Genomic DNA, 20,890 nt, shown 5'->3' on the forward strand with positions numbered 1-20,890 from the left:
ATGACCCAATTTCTGACCTTTCACTAAATAAGCGAATCTTCATGAGAAATGATGAATATAAACTTTGTGGCAACAGACTAGAATCAATTCCTTCTGTTTATTTAAGTACCGTACATTTGGAGGGGAATAATAATGAGCCCTGGTGGTGCAGAATGTGTTTCAACAAGGGGATGGTATCCCTTGTGGAACAGGGTAATTATAGGGAATCTACGGGACACTGAGAGATTGCAAGTCTATTATTGAGAAAGTTCAAGATGCTGTATATCCGTTATCTCTCTTCAGTTTTTGCTTTAGGGTTATATGGTGGGGGTTTTTAGTCTTAAGAGCATAACTAAGAATTCTAGCTTCCAGATTATTTTTATTTTTTTTAAGGAAGTTACTGATCTCAGATCTGAAAGATCACAAATTAGATGACTGTCTTACAAAAAATATTTTGCCTACGGTAATCGGACCTGGTTCTGTCCTTCCTGCTTGTTTGTTGTGACATTTGATGAAACCAAATGAAAAACAGTCCCATGACAGTGTATGATGCCTTGGGATGAAATGCATAGCAATCAGAAACGTGCATCTGTAGAATTCCTGATTCTAAAAACTATGCTGGGGAGAGGCACGCAGTGGCGTGTCGGGCCTTGGACTTGTTCTTCTGGTAGGATCTCATTTGATGTCTGTCAGTCTACAGTATATTTCTCATGATGTCTTTGGCACAGCTGCATGGTTACTGGAAAGCCTAGCAGATCTAGGAGAACTATTTCAAGGGTGATCTTTCACCACAGGTATTAATTTATTTAATGATTAGAAATATCTCAGATAAATTTTCTTCTTTTGGATGATGGAACAAAAGTAAAGGCCAACAAAATACGTGTGAATGACCTGAGATACAGACCTACTAAAATTTTAAAAGAATGTGAATGCTTCCATAGCAACAGAAGAATTGCTGTCAGATCTGAAGTAGAATCCCATGTGCTGTTTCAGATTGTGGCAGGTGTTAGGACACCTCAGACTTCTTTAAATTCACCTGCAATAGCTACAGACTAATCTGCTACCTGATTTACGTCTCTCATCTAGATTCTGAAAATCAGACTGAGTTCTCTCCGAAACTGTTTTTAAAGTCCCTAACACTGTTTATTGTAGAAACTCTAGATATTATGATATTCTTACAGATGACTAATCTTTCTTTTAATTCTGTCAAGCATTCGGTATGATTTCTCATTTGTTTCCTGAGGCAAATAGTATTACTTCAGCCTCTTAATTTGAGAGTTTCTTTGTGGGCTTGATGATTCTTATAACCTTTCTCTGTACCAATAGAAAGGCTATAGCTTTATTCCTCCTACAGATCTGGCAGCTCTGAAGTAGAACACAGCAGCGCATCCGACAGCCAGCCACAGGTCTTTGTGGCATCATTCTGTAGGCAAGAGAGGTATCTGACAGCATTGATTATCAGCTGCAGTTGGTCATTGTTAGAAGATTTTCCTCATTCCTCTGTAACAGTTTAAAGTTGGGGGGGCGGGTGGAGAGTGAATTGCAGCTGCTGTAATTTTCATAAATTTCAAATTCTACAAGATCCTCTCATCATTTCTAACTTGCTCGTCTTTCTCAAAGCAGCTATGGGGCTGCGTGAGCCACATTCCAGCATTGAAAATTACTTCTACTGATTGGGTTACCGTTTTCTGTGTTGTTAAATCAGTGTGGGGATTGTCATCTTCTGGGCTTTGAACAACATAAGTTAATGGTGTAACGTAAAGGTCATTTACTTAAGTTTATTTTTGTGCAATAGTGGCTACTCAACTGCGTATGGAATTCAGGTGACCTCCCTATGCACTGAAAGCCCAATGCATCCTGAAATCACTGGGCTGATTTTTCTGTGCAGCTGAACTGCAATGCACACGTACAATAGAGAGGGAGCCCCCAGGGAAGAGGACTCTGTTGCTGTGGCCAGTTCTTTCAGGCCACTCTTGATATTCATCTTTCTCTAGGATGGAGTAGCGTTTGTCACAGAAAGGAGGAGAACCCCTGTCATTCCCAGAAAAAGTACTGGCCAAGAATGGGCTACCAATTTCCAAATGCTTTTTGACTTACAGCTCCCTGCCCACGTGGGCAGACAATTCTATGATTCTGTGATAGGTTTCTAGCCATAGTTTAAAAATTGAGATGAGTTAATCCCACAGTTTTGGCTCAAAGACCTGCTAATGGGCTTTAGAGCAAGAGAACTTTCTTTCCTAATGTATAGAAGAATATGGACTCAGAAAGAAATGAGCCCTTTTTGAGTTGGGGTGAGTGCAACTAGCTTTAAATTTTTCTCAAGTACCTGAGGTCTTTTTCAAAATTAAAAAGATGCCGTTTTCACAGGGCAGTAAAGCATTCTCTTCTACTTGTTGAAAAACAAAGATCTGAAGTGTTTGAAAACAAATTTTCAAGCACTTAAAGATGTTTTTCTTACTTTAGCCTACAAAATCATTGATTGAAGGAGGAAAAAAAAATATATAAATGTTTTAAGTAATGATATTAGCGGTGCTATGCAATGGAATTTAACAGAAAGGGAAGAAGTACATTTTTGGTTTCTCTGAATATTACTTGTTCATTTAAATTTTCTTTTAGATGCACTCATTCAATTTTTCAATCTGTTTTATCATCTGAGCTAGGTAACAGAAATCGTATGATCCAAAAACTACAAAAAATAGCTTTGTGTGTCCTCATTATACCCAGCGATTTCTGCCTTAGAGTAAAAGAAAAACATTAGGTTTAGTCTTTTTCCTATTAAAATAGTAACAGCAAACATGAGGCTTAAAGTAATTGTTTGGGTTATCAAATACAAAAGAAGTAGGAGATTTATATGATTGACAAACGTATTTTCATTTTTTGCCTTCTGTACTGAAACATGTGTCCTGAGGCACATGCACAGTTAATCTTGCATTACATTACACAACACTGCCGTTTCTAATAGAAATATACAGAATGAGTTTCACCAAAAACGTGGATTACTGTGAACTTAAACTGCCAGAGTAAGTTACGTGTGGTGCTAGAACGTGCTCTGGTTACACGTTGAACGAGCCTGATGTTTGAAATCTTCTCTACCTGCTGTTATAAAAAGTCCCACAGGTGGTTCAGTGGGATGGGGGACTGTCGCTCTGTAGCGTGCGTAGCGAGGGCGCTCGGCAGCAATAGGTGATCTCTCTGTTCTGCTCACCTCTTGTTTTATATCTCTGCATTTCATCGTAGACCTCATGATTGTAAAATTGCTTTCCGTGAATCACTCTTTCAGTAGAGTAAAAACAGAATAAAAAATTTGCATTTGTGCCTAAAAATTAATTTTTAATTTTTTTTTTCTTTAAAATAGTGTTGCCATACATGGCAACATTTAGAAAGTATATGATGAATATAATTGGATTTCAATGCAATGACTGTGTGAATGATACCGTGTAAAGTAAAAACTATATTATATTTCATGGTTCTGATTTCAATCAGTGGTTTTCAAAATTATAGCATTTGGTAATAATATTGTTTCGTCTGTCTTCTGCATGACAAATAAATGCTAAGAAATGTAACCCTTTGAAAAAAATCCCTCAGGAAGTCTTTTTTCTTATTTTCTGTTTCTTAGATTTCTCCCAACCTTCAGCAGCTAACAGTAACTCAATAGGCATGCGTATGTTGGGGAGGGTGGGGGTCAAAGTATGTTTTATTTCACCTTTGAGTTTTCATTAAGAGTGTTGTAGACCATCATTGCAGTTCAGACGTCGTCCCTTACACAGGCAGACATGCACTAAGTACACCCAGTGTCCAGCAGAACTGTTCCAGGCTTCTAAGCCATCTGTGATAGTCAAACAAAGCTGACCTTGATGCACTTTTTAAATAATTTTGGGGGCCTCTTTAATATTTTTTTTAATAATTTGGGGGGCTTCTGATTGTGTGTGATCTCAAGAGCCCAGCCCAAGCATCACATGCAATTGCCATGTGGCAGGAATGCTGTTGACTGCTGGACTGTGTTAGTGAGGGAGTCTCTCCACAGCGGGAAACGATGCTGTCAGGGATCTCATTCTGGTTCCTGAAATAGCTAAATTAAGGCTCGGATGAGGGACATTTAAGATGCTGTTAAGTGCTTTTGATGTTGGTGACAGTGATCCTTTAAGATGGCACCCTTCTGTCCTTTTGAAGGCGCTGTCAGTTAGTTGACATATAAAATTACTTCTGGCTTTAAAAATGGCACTGAATTTTTTTTGTAGTATTGAAATGTTAACCCTGGTACTTCAGCTTAATACCAACTTGTGAAATTACTTTGATTTTAATTAAGATAAATTCCTATTTAGCACCTCTGCAGCACTTTGGAAAGTAAGTGCAGATACACTCTGTTTCTTGTCCTGGAGAAATTATACTTTGCATTTCTTTTGTACTTTCAATTTGATACTGTAATCTTAATTTCTTATCAAACAGTTCAGTGTCTGATGCTGCTGCGGAGATAAAGAGGGGAATTGAAGCTCTTGAACTTCTACATATCCATGAATAATAGAATCATTCAAGCTGAACTGAACCTTAGGAGATCCAGTGTTCTTCTTTTAAGCAGGGTCAACACTGAGTTCAGACCATGTTGTTTAGAACTTTGTTCAGTCAAACTCTCAAGACCCCCAAGGACAAATATTCTGCAACTTCTCTGAGCCTCTTCTAGTTAAATTATCATTATCATAGTGACTGTTAGTTTGTTTGTTTATCTTCAGTTGGAACCTCCCTGGTGGCAGTTTGTGACCACTGTCTCTTGTTCTTCTGCTGTGTATCTCAGTAGAGAGCCTGGCTCCATCTTCTCAGTTACCTCCTTGGCCATGATTAGGTCCCTCCTAAATCTTCTATTCTCAGTGTATGGGACTGAACACACCCTGTAGCCTCGGCCTGTCCTTTGAGTAAATATTCAATGCCTGACCGTCTTGGTGACCCTTCTCTAAATGCACTCAATATTCTCAAATCTTTCTTGAGCTGTCTATGGTCTATGAAACTGGACCCAGGATCCAGATGCAGACTAACAAGTGCTAAATAAAGATAAATTATCACTCCCCTCAATCAGCAGGAGCACAGGCAGCAGTTACGGTGCTGTACTCTTTGCTGTCGTAGCTGCCGTATTTGGCATCATTTTTTGCAGAGCTGTCCCCCAGCTGGTCAGTCTCCAGCCTGTACCATTGCAGGGGTCTACTCCCATGGGCAGGACTTCCTTTGCTGATTGTTCTGAGGTCCCTTTTTTGACTTTCTAGGTCCACTCTGAATGGCCATCCTGTCCTGAAGCACGCTGTTTGTATCCCCCGATTTGGTGTTGTCCACAAATTTAATGAGGGTTCATCTCTCCTCCAGCTTTAATGCTGTCTATTGCTTACAATTCCAAGAAAAACAGAGGGACTCAGGATCTCAAGGCCCTCATGGTTTGGGCTTACGTACACTTAAGGATTAGTACAGATTCCAGGCAAGCCTGAATTTCAGTGAAGGTGCTCCTGAATATCTCCATACACTGTACACATTCCAAAACGCAGGTCCTTTATTCTTACAACCTTATCTATTTTTTTTTCTGTTCTGGAATAATTCAGTGCACAGAAAAGACTTGAAATTAATTTTTTCATTTGGTGGCGGTCTTAGGAAATAATCCTTATTTCCTCTTTGGAAATTGTTACATGGTTATGAATCCTGATGTAGTGAATAAATGTGAGCTGTTTTAAATAGAATTAGGTTGTTTAAATAAATAAAATGGATTTCTTTACCTAGCTGTTGTTTTTGTTTGTTTATTTTGCAGTGGATTCCAGTCTTGCAAGACTTCAGAAATAAAGACACCCTGTGGGGCTTTGTACCATATCACAATGACGAATCTTCAACGGAAACTTCATTCCCAATTACACTTCATATTGGAGATTACAACATGGATGGCTACCCAGATGCACTTGCTATACTAAAGAACACATCTGGAAGGTAGAGTATATGTAAGCCTAGAAATAAAGGCTATCAAATGCATATTCAGTCGTCAGTCATACAGATTACTCATTTTAGTGCATCTTGTTCATTTTATCAAGTGAGCAAAGTTTTTGATCTCTGCTCAATGTTCTCCTTTTTAAAAGGTGTGCATTTACATAGTATATTCAGAACGCATAATTGTATAGGTTTAGACTGGGACTCCTGGTGGGGAATTGCGCAGGGGAGTGGAATACGAAGAACCATTTTAGACACCCGTCCTGGATCACAGGAGCTGATTATCTCTCCCTTTCCTTTCACAAACCATCTTTTGTAAAATCCTGACTTCAGCTTTCAGTGTTGGCTACTAATACCAGGCTGCTGGGAGCCGGGGAACCTGTTCCAGGCTGTCACAAGGAGTGAACACTGGTGATTCTGCTGAAAAAAGCAATAGTGTTTTGCCCCTTTTGAGAACCAGGAATTTTAGATACACCTAATAGCTTACTAGTGATTTTATATTGTCCAAATTTAACTGAAATAAATCAATTCCCCCTCTTAAAAAAAAAAAAAGCTTCTAACCTGTTAAATTTGTTGGTGTAAGCTTTCTCTTCCTGTTTTCTTTTTTCCTTCATTACTTGCTTTCCCAGTACTTTATATTGCAACCATCTGGTGTTAGGTGGGAGAGGGCATGTAGTGATGCTCACAGGGAGACTCTTGTACATTGAGGAGTTAGTGATCCACATAACAGTTGACCTGAGTAGGTGTGTGCCTGTGCTGCTCCGCACATAGCGCTTGGCTGCAGGATAAACTTAACCAGCTAATCGTAACGGAGAAGCCTGTAGGCAGCTCTCACTTGGCACCTAGTGATGATACCACTGGCATGTCCTTGTCTTTACCTTGAAGTGAAGCAGCATGTTTTCACGTGAACATCCTTTTGCTTGACAGTAGAAATGATGAATAGACGTGTTTACTTCTAAGAAAAACCTAAAAGAGCTCTAGAGGCCATAATGCCAGTGAGCCTCGCTACAGAAAGGATATGTGCATCATGCCGTGCCCTGGCTAGAGCTCGGTCTGATGCTGCACAACTTGGGTTTTCCAGCATCTGAAGAGATGTAAGATTATCCATGTGATTCCCTTTTTCTTCCTTTGTCATTGCTTGTAAAAGGTATTCTAATCCATACCTTATGGAGTCTCAACATCTTCCTTACTGGGAATGACAAATACTTGCAGTGGTTCATTACAAGGCAAAATAAGTCTCTCTTACAGGTGTAGTTATTATCTTCCTCTGTATGGTATTTTGGATGAGCTAGGGTGCAGTTTCATAGTTTGAATTAATACTCAGTAATGAAAAGAACTGAGGAGCTCACTTTCGTGCTTAAAAGAGTATATAGACAGAATTCAGATCCTCTTGTGAGTCACCCACTGGCATTTCTGTGTTAGAGTTCTTCAGATACTGACACATACCTAAAAATGACCTAGTTTGAAGAGTTACGTGCTTGTATTGAGCCTACGTGATGTGATTCAGAGAGAAGGCAGTGAGCAGCTGAGCTCTGTCTCTCTGTACCTCTGAGCCTTAAAATAACTAGCACAGCAGCTGTTTATATTCGGATGTGGCAGAGGAGAAGGAGGTGATGCTGTTACCACCCAGAACCTGCATAGGCAAAGTTAAAGCACTTGGGCCCTGAATGTCAGGGTTTTTACTCCTTAGTCTTGCTCAGTTGGGAATTTGCATCTTCTGTTCAGCAGTCATTGAATAAAGACCGTAAACAGCCTAGAGAGAAGACTAGAACCACAGTCTTTCCTTTTTCGTAGAAATACCGTGACGTCTAAACTGTAAAGTTATTCTTGTCTTTGCTTTCACTGAAGCCCCACAAATCTTGTGTTTTGAGCTGTACTGTGTACTTTGGCTACCTTCCAGCCTTGTACCCTGATGACTAGTGCACTTCAGAAGGACTTACGGAACCTTATGGAGTTCAGAAGTTTATTTGAAGTTATTTTATCTTTTAAAATTCTTAGGAGCCTCCCTCATCTGGCTGGTGTGTAATTATGGCAATGTAATATTATGTACAAGATTTAAATAGTTTATAGATTTACATAGTTTGTAGTTACTCCTATGAAAGGAAGTTACCTTTATCTCATTGCAATGAATGACTGTGATACACTTTCATCTTTATTCTCCTTGCTTCTGAGATTGTTTGTTTATTCAATAGAGTGCATCTTAAAGTTACTTTGAAACTTGACTTCAAAGTTGAGTGACACAGTAAGGCATAAGGACTGAAGGTGCTGGCAGGTGGTTTGGCAGGTTATTAAAAGGGAAGTTCAGAGAGCTGAGGAAGAGTAAACTAAGAAATACATTGCATGTTAACACTGTATATTTCCAGTATTTGTGGAAAAGTAATGGAAACAGACTCTTTGTACTTTGGGATGGGAATGAAAGTCACATTTTTTGCACCCACTATGAAATGTCACTTTCAGAGTAATATCAATTCATTGTTTCTGAAAGACTTAAGCAAATGCTTCCTTTTAAAATGTGGAACTTGGTCATAGAGTGGAGAGAATTAAGAGTGTGGGAGTTAAATTAAAAGCTCTTCTTTAATTTGAGCAAATTAAAATGAAAGCCTTATTTAATTGATTTTAAACACTTGTGGATCAAGCTGTTTATTTCTTTCTCTGAAGCCTTTCATGCTACATCTACAGATCTAATTTCAGTGATTGATTACTGTGATTAAATGATAAAAGCATTTTTGTAAACTCTTGACCTCAATCTGTGCTGTAGTCTGGGAAGCTTAGCTTCTAGTTGCTGTAACTTAAAGAAATTAAAGGAGACAGAAACCATTTTATTAATCTGAAAACAAACTGGTACATGATAATGGAAGAACATGATTGAAATCAATTATATGCTTTCATCATAATTCTGGAAAGCACTTTCAGATCAAATCCCTAAAAATACCTACAAAACACTGAAACAAAGACATGATAGGTAGGAATAAATTTGGTTTACTGTCCTTCCAGGTGAATAAGTCAGGAAAAATGATTAATAGCTTCAAGTATTCTCAGAACTGCCATAAGACCACACTATTTCATCTCCTGCCATATCCTTTTGATTTTAAATAAAAGCATGTAATACTCTTGAGAGCTTGGCGACATTCCTTATTAACAACAACAAAAAAAAAAGGAATCTGACTTATAGTCTCAAGTGTGCGGGGTGGGGTTGAACCCAGAGACTCAATAAATTCCAAAGGGAAGATGTTAAGTTCACAGTCGATTCGTATCGGTCAGATAAATATGTAAGAATGCTTCTTTTAACTTCTGACTTGAGTCAAAGCCTGCACATTAGAATTCCAGTCCACAGATTTTTCTTCAGGCTAGATACATACATGAATTTTTCTTCCTTCTAGTTACGACTGTATTAGAAATTGTGTATATATGTAGAATAATAATAGGTAAAGGGGTTTTATCAGTAGTTATTCATTGGTCCATCTCTGCTTCCTGTCTTATCTAAATGTATTCATTTTTTCACATACTGGTTTTAAATTGACTCTGGTACCACTGAAAGTGTAAGTATCGTACGTGAGCCTATAAGCACCTATCTTTCTCGTACCACGTGTTTCCAAATTAGATGCTAATAATTGGCATCTTGCATTGCAAATATGTAATCTAAGGAAGCATTTTCTTCAGTGATGCTACTAGTCAAAGGAAATGTTTTTCACTAGTAAAGTAACAGTAAGGTTGGAAATACAGTATCTCCCTGATGTTGGTGATAAATAACAGTGAAGACTGAAACTCGGAGATAATAAACAACAGGATATGGACAGTTGAATGGAAAACTTTGAGTATAATACAATTCTTCAAAGTTTTGCAGGTATTCATGCTCAGCTTTAAAATAATGTGTATGTATTACTCCTTTACATGGGTCTACGTGAAAGGACTCTTACTAGACCAAATTATCTCTTCCTAAATCATTGTTAGTTGTCACTTGTCAGAAGTAAGGTTGGATAAAGAACTTTTTTTAAATTTTGGATTGATGACCACCCTGTAATTGAGCAAATCTAAAAAATAGAGGCCAATCCAATTATTCTGAATGTCATTTACATGTCCTCTGTATAACTGTAAATGAACTAGCCTAAAATTGACAGAATGAGAGATGTATAAAATTAAGCAGTAAATATTTAATTCTAATTGCGAAGTAGTATGTTAAAATAAAACTGTGGTAAGTCTTCAGACTGTCTTTGGTGTTAACAGAATCACAGAATCACAGAATCACAGAGGTTGGAAGGGACCTTTTAAGATCATCTAGTCCAACCAATGAAAAAAAAAAAAAAAAAAAACCACAACACAAAAAAACAAAAACAAAACCACCACACACGCAACCCACACACACACCACCACACCACCCAACACTAATCCATATTCCCAAGCACTATGTCAACTCCTCTCTTGAATACCTCCAGGGATGGTGCCTCAACCCTTGCTTATAGCAACTCCGCTGTATTAAATATAGCTTTGCTGCATAGGTGACCTTCAGTCAGAAGGTTCCAAATTGTAGACAACTCTGCGCTTTATTGAGCATCATTCATAAGCTGTTTGGGATAAAGTTTTGCAGGTAGTACACAACTTAGGTGTCGCTGTGTATACATTGGTGTGAATACCTAAATATTACAAGTGCTGCAAGTGGCATGTTAAGGATGATACGCTAATCTCATTGCTCTGCCTCTGCTCAGTATTTAAGCTGAATTGTTCAATATTGACTGTTTTGCATTTGTGTAGCACTTCAGCATTGATTTTAAGGTTTTACCATTGTAGCAGTGTCTGCCTTTGTGTTTTCCCGTAGGTTTTCGGGGACATTGTTTTATCATTTTAAGGATGCTGATGATTTTCACTGTTACAGGGAGATTTTTTTTTTTCTGATAGCATGAATCTTGAAAATTTGTTTCAAAATAATAGGAAGGTCATAAACTTGTTCTTGGTAACTGTAGTATGCAGCAGAAATAAAACATGGAGGTAGATACTGCGATTGTGTATTAAAGCCCTAAATAACATAAGGACTCAACTGGCAGCTCATAGGCCAAATTCAGACCTCAGGAGTTCTTACAAGAAAGAGCTGAACAGCTGAGGATGCAGTGAACTGCTGATTTCCCTTTCCTCCGCAAACAGCAAGGCAGTGCAACTGTCCCTCTTGCTGCAGCCTTTCAAAAGAATGGCCCACGCACTAAGATTTCCTCCGCCCATGCCGAGATGCAGCACATGGGAGCCCCCATGTCAGCACAGCCCTGGGAGCGGACTGGGACTGAGAAGGATCAAGAAAGATATAAAGTGGCTAACAATTACTAAGATGTATAGATAGATAGATACAAACACATATATATAGTTTCTGGTTTCCATTAGTGTTCATTATTATGTAACCAAAATCTAAAATCCTTTATTAATTTTTTATTTCAGTGTTTATTTTTATCTTGTGTTGAGTCAAGTGGGAATCACTTGACTGTGCATATAAAAAGAATTAAGTTTGTGCGCAAAGACAACTAATAATTTGTGCAGCCTTCAGTGGAGCTCTGAACATAGCTCACCTTGAAAACCAGATGGAAAGCACTGAGGTTGTTCCTATACACAGCTGTGAGGAAGGCTGCAAGTACATTGTTGGGTTTGGTTTGGGTTTTTTTTCAGTCTGTATTTTTGGGGCAAACCTGAAGACTGTCCCCCACCGCCAAATGAGCGCTTTCTGGTTTTTTTCCTCAATTCAGAAGTTGCTGGGTTAAAAAAGGTTTCTGTAGTAGATAAACTTCTTGTGTCTATCCATTCACAAGGCTTATAGTTTATACTTGAACAATGCTCTGTGCTTAGAGTGTAATGCAAGCTTGACAATCTTTTGTCTTTTAAATAATTGCCATCGGATAATTTCCAGCAACTTAAAAAATATGACTTGAAAGAAAGCATCTTTGTAAAACTTCCTCCAAATTAAAAAAAAAAATAAAATATGCCAAGATGATGAAAAAGATAAATTGAAACAATTTGCTTAGCTCAGGTTGTCACCTTACCTTATAGTTGGTTAATCTGGTAGGATACTTACGCAATACGTGAAATGAATGTGAGCACTTAACAATTTCAATTTATGATTATGAGTTCTCAGATACAGATAATAAAATATCTTAAATATTGCAGATCACCTCGTTTCATTTTGGCTGGACATTAATTCAGTATACTTATGCTTCTAAGTGAAATAGTAAAAAGTGGGCTGTTCATATTAAGCTTCAATCAAATGCAGCCATATGGCAGAAAAATAAAGGCCTAATTTGCATATTTTTCACAGAAGCTCTAGAAATGTGATTAAAAGGTTTTGAGGGAAGTGTTTAAATATCCCGTTTTACTTTTGGTATGCCTTACAGAGAAAAAAATCCTACGTTTTTCCCATTGCGGGTTGTGAAATATTAACTTAGCAACAGACCAGGAAACTGATTTACTTTGGTGTCAGAAAGAGATATTTTTTCTCAGTATAAATGTTTTGCCCTTTTCTAACTCTTTCTGAGATGGATGGAGCAGATATGAATGTTGTGTGATATGATTCTGATGAGTAGCAAATTATTTGAAATATACCATAGAAACAAAGAAAAATAAAAACTCTCCTAAGGAGAAATGCTTGTGTGTGTGACTGTACCCTGGAGGCACTGGATGCTGTTAAGATACAGAAAAACCCCTTGTTGTCAACCTCTGAAACAGCAGTGTGTTCAAGGTCATAAAGAAGAAGTGGTTTTGGTTATCGCCCTGGGCTCTGACATGCTTAGCTGGCTTTATGGAGCGTTGTCTGCTCCATCTCCTGGCTCTGCCCCCAGAAAGAGAAGAAGAAATTTCTCTGTTCCCATTGCCAAGGCAGGGATGGATTTGAGCAGGCTCCCAGGATACAGACCTGCCAAAGAGTCGGACTCCCAGTTGGTAAAGTCGGAAGGTTTTCACAGTTCCAGTGAGAGTGGAACATTAAAGTATCAGAGATGGCATATGCTGTTGGTCACCAGCAGGCACATCTGAGCCTTCTGTCTCCCACAGGGCATGGTAGAAGGGAGACTTTGCCGGGAAGGGAGACTTTACCAGGCCTGGTACTCTGGCTTGTTTGCTTGTTTCTTATTTCAGAATGTCCGAAATCTGGCCGGATTTGTTATATGTCAGCAAATGTCCAATTTGGTTTGTCTTGTCCTGTTTTTACTGTGCTAGCAGATTGGGGTTTGTGGGTTTTATTTTGCTTTGAAACAATGGAAAAATACCAATAGAGATTTGATTTAATCTTAAATTTATTTAAAACGTCGTGCAACAGGTAAGAAAATTTATTAATGGAGGTGGAGTGGGAATAGATTGTCATAAAATAATGAAAAAGCACTGACATTTTTTAAATAGCGTTTAAGCTGAAGGACTGTGGAGGGATTAAGGAAAATGGCAGATAAGTGCACTTGAACTTCTTTCAGAATAAAGTAAGAATACGTTCAGTCTTTTGAGTGGTTGGTTAATGAAATGATTCCTGCTGATTTGGACCCATTTATCTAGTGTATTCATTGGTTTCAGTCGGGCATGATATAATGGTGGTAACTCTGTAAAGCTAACAGAAATGTTTATGGATTTTGAAGTATCCAGTGGCTGCTAGCTTTGTTTTATTGTACTTAATTTCAGCAGACTTAAATTATTTAATTACAATATTTTTGTAATGTCCATTAATTAGACTGTTTATAGTAAATAAATTGCTTTATATATGTATGTTTTACAGCAATCAACAGGCGTTTTTACTAGAAAATGTCCCCTGCAATAATGTAAGCTGCAAGAGCGTGCGTCGCATGTTTAAAGTTTTTTGGGAGCTCTCGGATCTAAATCAAATCAAGGATGCAGTGGTAGCAACCTTCTTTGATATATACGAAGACGTAAGTTCAACTCCTTACTACAGCAAACAGCGTCTCTCTCTGTCTCTCTCTGTGTTGCTGTTCCTGTCCGTGTGCCCTTGGCAGACCGCTTTGGGGAAACGCTGGCTTTGTGGCAGTGCCTTCAGAATCCTTCAGTGCCTGGGAATCTCACTCCTGAGGTGCTCCCTGAACGGTGGGCAGAGAGCAGCAAGCCACCGGTTCACTGACCCTCCATATGCTCCATTTGAGCTGCCCCTTTCAGTGGCAAGAATAAGCCATGCGTTGTCCTGGTTAGCTGTGGGTGGAGCACTCTGGCCTAAATTACCAGAGGTTAATAAGATTTGAAAGATATTAAAATTAGTAGCAAAGGTGTAAACTTTGCTGCCCACACTCTATTTTTTTTCTGTTGTATCTCCAAGGGAATTTTTTTGCTAAATTTAGATGTTATCTAAAGTAAATCAGCATTCTAGTGTAAACTTTTTTTCCTTTAGGGAATCTTGGATATCATCGTGCTAAGCAAAGGCTACTCCAACAAGGACTTTGCTATCCATACATTAAAAAATAACTTTGAAGCAGATGCCTATTTTGTTAAAGTGATTGGTAAGTTATTAATGTATAATCAAGTCAAAATGGGACCTTGAGAGGACAGCATTTGAGCCCCTCTATATGATAACATTATCGTGATGCTCTCTGTATGATAATGATAGAAAAGAAAATATAGAGTGTGGAAAATATTAGCGATTGAAGAAATTCAGCCTTGACCACAATGACTTTTAAGTGTTCGTCATCTCCTGAATGTGGGGTTTGTGCTTGTTGGTTGGAGTTTTTTTCCTTACAAGAATTCACGTCCTATTTCACGCTAGAAGCAGGCTGGAGGCAGGCTAAATCTTTCCTTTCATCCTGGACCTTTCCTTCTGCATGCTAGCAAAATTCTAAAGATAGACACTATCTTTAAAACTCATTTCTCAGCTGGCTTCTGAGGAAAAACAAGAATTATCGAGTGTCTAAAGGTACGATCTGCAGGGAAAGAGCACACGGAACCAAGTTATTCAATCTAAAAGAGAAATGTAGGGAAGATCCATGTCTTCAGTCCATAATGATGCATAACACTGGGGGAAGAGTGTTCTGTGTGTCCACACAGGGTACAACAGAAAGTGAAGAAGAGTAAATAGTAAGAATAATTTCCGAAATAATGACTTGTGAAGTAGTAAAGTGAATTCCTGGAGAAGCTGCAGAGTTACCAACATTAGAGGTCCTGACAAGTAGGTTAAGAAATTATGTAGTATATTTAATTGGTTTTTGAGGGAGAGGGTTGGACTAGCTGAATTTGAGGCCCCTTCTGTGAGTGTTTTGTACAGTAGCTTCACTCACCTCCTCGCATAACATAATGTTGTCAAGATCTACAGATCTACACATATCTACACATCAGATCTACAGATATCTATCATTCAACTTAGTTTTTTTCTTTTCTTTTCACTGTGGGATGCTATTTAAAATTTGAAGGAAGATTAGCTCATAAATCACTAATTTGAGGAAAAATATAATTATGCTTGCATATATAAATATGTATGCCATAGTGAGACAGAAAGGAACCAGAAGAAATTACAGCAGTATTGACTTGAAGGAACATGCTTCGTTTGTCCACAATGACTGCCTTTCTATCCTGCCTATTTTCAAAAACCTGGGCAGGAAACAATAGCCAAATGCATTTATTTTCATTTGTGCCTTGAGTGGTTGCAGTATTTTCTTTCCAACAAGGACTTCTGTCTTTTTTGCCGTACCTCTGTCATATCAAGCCTCCTTTACTGGAGTTCTTCTCTGTATCATCTGGAAATTATGCAAAATCTGGTGCAAAATGGGTTGGTTTCATGTCAGTGGTGACTGGCACGGTGTAGATTTGGCTTATGCTGTGTGATCTGTTCCGAGAGGCAGTTTGTTTCCATGTGTGAGGCAGTTTGGTGTTTTCAGCCTAAAAGCACTACATGGCACAAAACACATCTTACCATAAAGGCGTAGAATGGCAATGAACGTAGCAAGGGTGTGTGCGTTAATTAGAGCCTTGGTTTAAAAGGCTAGAGTTAGATTATTATATTTGTAATTGAGAGTAATTCGGTTTTCAAACTGCATGCCCTGCCATGTCCTTCCAGACTGCAAAGGTGTTGAGCTTTGAGCTTGTCTGTCTTCCTTGATTTTTTGAACCTCATTTTAAAAACTGAGGCTGTACGTGAGCTTATGAGGAGCAAAGCAAACAGGAACAACTAGAGGTTCACCTTCAAAAATTGTATTTGCCTTCATGTTATTTAAATGTATCTAATCCTTCTAAAGCACACATTCTGCACACCATAAGATAAACAGAACCGCAGCTACTACTGGGGGTTGAGGCATTTATTACTTTCTCCCTAGCCTGAGCTTTATTCTCATCGTAATACTCTGTAATGGTTTGTCATGTTGATGGAAGCCTTTTAAATAATAATGTATATGCGTAGTGTAATTCACACAAGCATGTAGAAAATCCTCTAGAAAAATCTTACACTTCACAAAGCCATGTCAGAATTATAATTGTGTCATATTTTAATGGTGAAAAGAGTAATTTGCAACATGCTTTTTGATTCGCTCTGTATATCTACCTTCAAAATTGGAGCAAGCCTTTTTTTTAGCACCCTTTTAGGGTGTGAGTATTTTTGCATAGAAACCCAAGGAAATGGAAATTAATGAGTAGTCTAAAAATATTTTTACAGTGGTAGAGGGGAGAATATTTCTAACAAAACATGCTTTGTGCAAGTTAGTGTATCAATAAATGCATTGTGTTCACTTCTTTGGCATATGGACAATGAGAACAGTATTGCTCGTTAGAACTGATGTCAGATGTACTTGGTCAGATTATTTGTTCCAGTAGTGAAATTGAAAAGCAAATTGCAGTGTGCTGTTTTGCATCAAAATAGGAAGAGTTGGTTCCACTTGCATACACACTTACATAGAACATATAAAATAAGCTTGTAGCTTAAAAAGTCTATTTTTAAATACATACAGTCTTAAAATTCTGCTTTGCCACGCCTTCCTTACCTGTCCAGATATTATTTTTATTATATTTATTATATAAAAATAATATATTTTCTTCTGTGTTCAGAAACGTCAACATTTTTAAATCACAAGCAAAGAATAATAACTTGGGAGTCATGATAGTTGTTAATATTTGCACACAAAATATTAGAAATATTTCTTCACTGGAAAAGTGCCGTTTCTGACTCCAGTAGGGAATGTTTTCTAACTGGACTGTAACACTATGAACATCCTATACGCACTTTTTAGTATTTCGCTGTCCCTAAACATCTTGTACGTGAAACTCCATGGAGCCTTAGAGTAGACAGAAAAAGCTAAGGTAGGTAGGATGTGGGTGGGATGACCTGCCCTCAAACCTAGTCCAAATCTTAATTTTCTCTGTCTGGCACACTTGCTTTGGGATACCATAACTCCCAGAGAAGTTATGTTTTTAGTTGGCTTCAATACTGCCTGGTCTGTAGCCTCTTCCCTGCTCATAGCCGTTACTGGGCTGCTGCTCAACCAAACTGTTGTCATTTGAAATCTAAATGTTGCATCAGAATGACACCTTAGATTTTGTGCATGTGTGTGTTTTCTGTTGTTTGTTTTAAAGGCATTTTGGTACTGATGTTCTATTACTCAGTGTGACAGGATGTTCTAGGTTATAGAACAGATGGCTTTCGTGGTCTGTCATTTAGTTGATTATAAATAAGCATTAAACAGATATTTCTGTAATTTAACTAATTTTTTGAAACTAATAAGATTTAAACAAGTAATTGAACAACTGTCACAGGCTTTAGATATTAAGTAGCATTATACACATCTGCTTATAATACTTTTGAAATCATAGAATAAATAGGTAATGGAATTTTTGTTTGTTACAGCTTTTGTGCATTGCTTTAAATCAAGATATAAAACTATCCCTTGAATAGAAGGAAAAGCCTTTGCTTACCTTTTTACCAGTTAAAACAGTAAAGCTGAATCTCTGGCAATGTTTTTAAATAGTTAGAAATGAAAAATATGTAATAAAACTTACGCTATTTAAAGAAGCTTTAATTTGGATTTTTTTTTTAACTGGCAAATGTCTCCTTTTGAAGCTGGTTAACCAATGAGGTATGATAAAACAGTGACTAGATGATTAATTTCTTCAAAGAAGTATACTTCAAACAGATTAGGAAATTTTTTACACGTTAACAGAAGTCATATAGAAGACATTTATTTTCTTTATGTGTTTTAATGAATACCTGACACTATTACTATACTTTAATAGATTTCAGAGGTAATCTTGTGAAATGGCTTGTTAACGTAAATACTACAAGCTCACTTTTTGTTTTTGCAGTTCTCAGTGGCCTCTGTTCTAATGACTGTCCTCGGAAAATAACAGTAAGTGTAACTATGACTTTGCATTATTTAGCTTCAAATAAGCTGAGGTCTAATTATATCAAAAACTCACCGTTAATGACTGGAAGAATGCATGACCCAAATGATGACTGACCAAGTCTGGCCAGTCTGCATGCTTGAGACCCCGTGCCTTTCGCCAGCTGCCTGCTCAGGGATGGAACCGGTTGGCTCATTCTGCAGTGGGCTTTGTTAGCCAGCATCACAGGGACCAGGATATACCAGATACAAGAAACACTTGTGTAACAGAGCTGGGTGCCCAGACTGTGTAGTGTGCCACATCTTGTTCTGGGCAGTCAGAAAGGCCAGGCAGAAGGGATTAAGGGACAGATTCGGCCATACAGCCACTTCTGGACTAAAATACAGTAAGTGGGTACAATGAAGAACAGAAGGGAAGGAAATAGACTTGGTTCTGATGATTCTGCAGATATTTACATAGACATGTGCTGATTTCTATTATTTCAATTATTTTAATCATCTTCAGAGACCATGCAACTCACCCAACAAACTTTCAATTAGCAAATTGTTTATTAATGCTCACAGTGAAAGCTGGCCTAAAAGAGGAACTGAGAGGAATCAAAGGTAGTGTTAGCACCTCAGCTCTGCAAAAATATTAAATTTAATTTTGATTTGAAAATACACAAACTGCTTCAAACAGGACCAACTTTTTCTTCAAGCCTATTTTAAGACATAGAGTTTAATTTCTGATATAATATACTAAGGGGGTTTGATAGCTTAATTACAAAACTAAAGACAGGTTTTAAAAAGCAAATCTTCACAACAGATGTTGGTGAATATTTCATTATCAAGATCATTGAAGCACTGAAGGTCTGAAAGATCTTTACGGGATTTAATGCTCTGATACAGCTTAAATTCAGCATTTAAAAAAAAAATGGAAAAGCTTTCTTTCAAATCTCTTCTTACAGTTGTCCCCCTCCTCTCCCTTCCCCACCATAGCAGATCTTTGTTTCCTTCCCTTTTTACTTAGGTGCGTTTGTTATGGTTCATCACTCAGTACTCCACAATTCCCTTTGATTTAATTTTTTTAATTTATTTTTTTATTTATTTTTCCCCCATAACTGTACTTGGAGTTTAAGTACATTTTCTCCCTCAAGAGAATTATTTATTTGAATTTGGGCAGGTTTTTTTATTTTACTTGTAACTTCTGAGGAAACATTAAACCTTTTGCCAGAGGTCTGAATAGTATTGCTTTCTTCAGGAGAAACTAAACATTACTTAGCGAACTGATTAGCCTTATTTTGAAAATCAATTTCCACATAATGCTATGACCAAAACAGTTGCAATATTTTGAAATTATCTGTGTCAAAAGGAAATAATTTTTCTTTGGTTTACTTTTTTATTACTATAGCTTTGTCTGTTCCTAAAATTTTGCCTGCTTTTTCCTCCCCTGCATTGTAGCCTTTTGGTGTTAATCAGCCTGGTCCTTACATCATGTACACTACTGTAGATGCAAATGGATACCTGAAAAATGGGTCAGGTAAGATAACCTCATCATGAGAATGCCCATGGTATGGTATGTGTGTATACACTTCTCAGCAACCTAAAGAGTTGCAAAGAAGTTTACAGAGTGAAATGGGACTGGTTTTGAATAGTGTCTTCAGTTTACGAAACCCCTTAGCTTTCTCTTCTTTCTTTAAAGATTGCATATTTATTACAAACATTATAACTGATTCTTTTTTCTTCTGTCCCATGCAAATTGGGCTTGAAGAGTTGGCTATATCTTGCCCAATTTGAAAAATCGTTGGGTACAATATCATCAGTTTGGGAGATAGCATAAGCTTCTAATTATTTCCTTTTTCTACCAGGTCCTTAGCAATTATGTATTCAGAAACAACAGTGGCCTTGACATACCTAAATAGAATCCTGCAGCCACATGACAAAGGATCAACATAATATTCAGTAACCACAGGATGTATTTTTCTGGAGGTGTTCACTATATCTGGCAGGCTAACAGGCATCTATACAATCCTGAGTAGCAGGAGGAAGATAGAGAGGGAATGGCTGCATAATACAAGAACTGTAAGGTATCAAAGAATCATTAGGTAACAGGGTCAAAAGAAATGGAAAGAAGCAGCTCTTCTGCAACTTGTAGCTTAACTGGAGGTTCAATTGCACGAGATGTTGCGGATGCCACAGTTTACATGAGTCCAAAAACAAAGTAGACAAGAAGAGAATAATCCATTAGACCATGGCCCAAGCAGTGCCTAATGTTAGAATATCCTGGGTTTATGTTGCCTTCCCAGGTCTGTACTAGTGGCTCCCAGAAGACACAGGTGACCGTACTAAGTGCTCTGTTAGTCTAACTTATAATTGTTAATCTTATGACTGTAATGGACACACTTCTTGCTTAGGCAAAAAATCCCAAACTTGCCAGCCAAAACATGATCAGAGTTGCGCCATTCCGACTCCTTCCCCATGGGGAGCAGTTGTCTGCACCTGTCACTCAAGTCTTATTTCAAATTAAAATAAACTCAGATTTAAAAAAAAAAAAAAAAAAAAAAGAAAAACAAAAACAAAAAAAAAAACCCAAACAAACAAAAAAAAACAAACCAACATTTCCCATAGTTCACTGGGGAAACCTGTATTCTGTATAACACTAAATAGCAATAATTTAGGGGGAAAAGTGCTATTAACATCTTAAT

At 37.7% G+C, this 20,890-nt stretch overlaps 1 protein-coding gene across 1 annotated transcript in view; it reads left to right on the forward strand.

Moving 5' to 3' along the window:
* ITFG1 (integrin alpha FG-GAP repeat containing 1) overlaps positions 1-20,890 on the forward strand; it is an 86,699-nt gene that overhangs the window by 45,085 nt on the left and 20,724 nt on the right. The window contains exons 10-14 of the mRNA XM_074157939.1: positions 5,762-5,934; positions 13,661-13,811; positions 14,282-14,390; positions 18,169-18,212; positions 19,647-19,725. Coding sequence (XP_074014040.1) covers positions 5,762-5,934; positions 13,661-13,811; positions 14,282-14,390; positions 18,169-18,212; positions 19,647-19,725 — 556 coding nt within the window. The remainder of the gene's footprint in view (positions 1-5,761; positions 5,935-13,660; positions 13,812-14,281; positions 14,391-18,168; positions 18,213-19,646; positions 19,726-20,890) is intronic.

The sequence above is a fragment of the Numenius arquata genome, chromosome 13, assembly GCF_964106895.1.
Source record: "Numenius arquata chromosome 13, bNumArq3.hap1.1, whole genome shotgun sequence".
In the NCBI taxonomy this organism is placed as follows: domain Eukaryota; kingdom Metazoa; phylum Chordata; class Aves; order Charadriiformes; family Scolopacidae; genus Numenius; species Numenius arquata.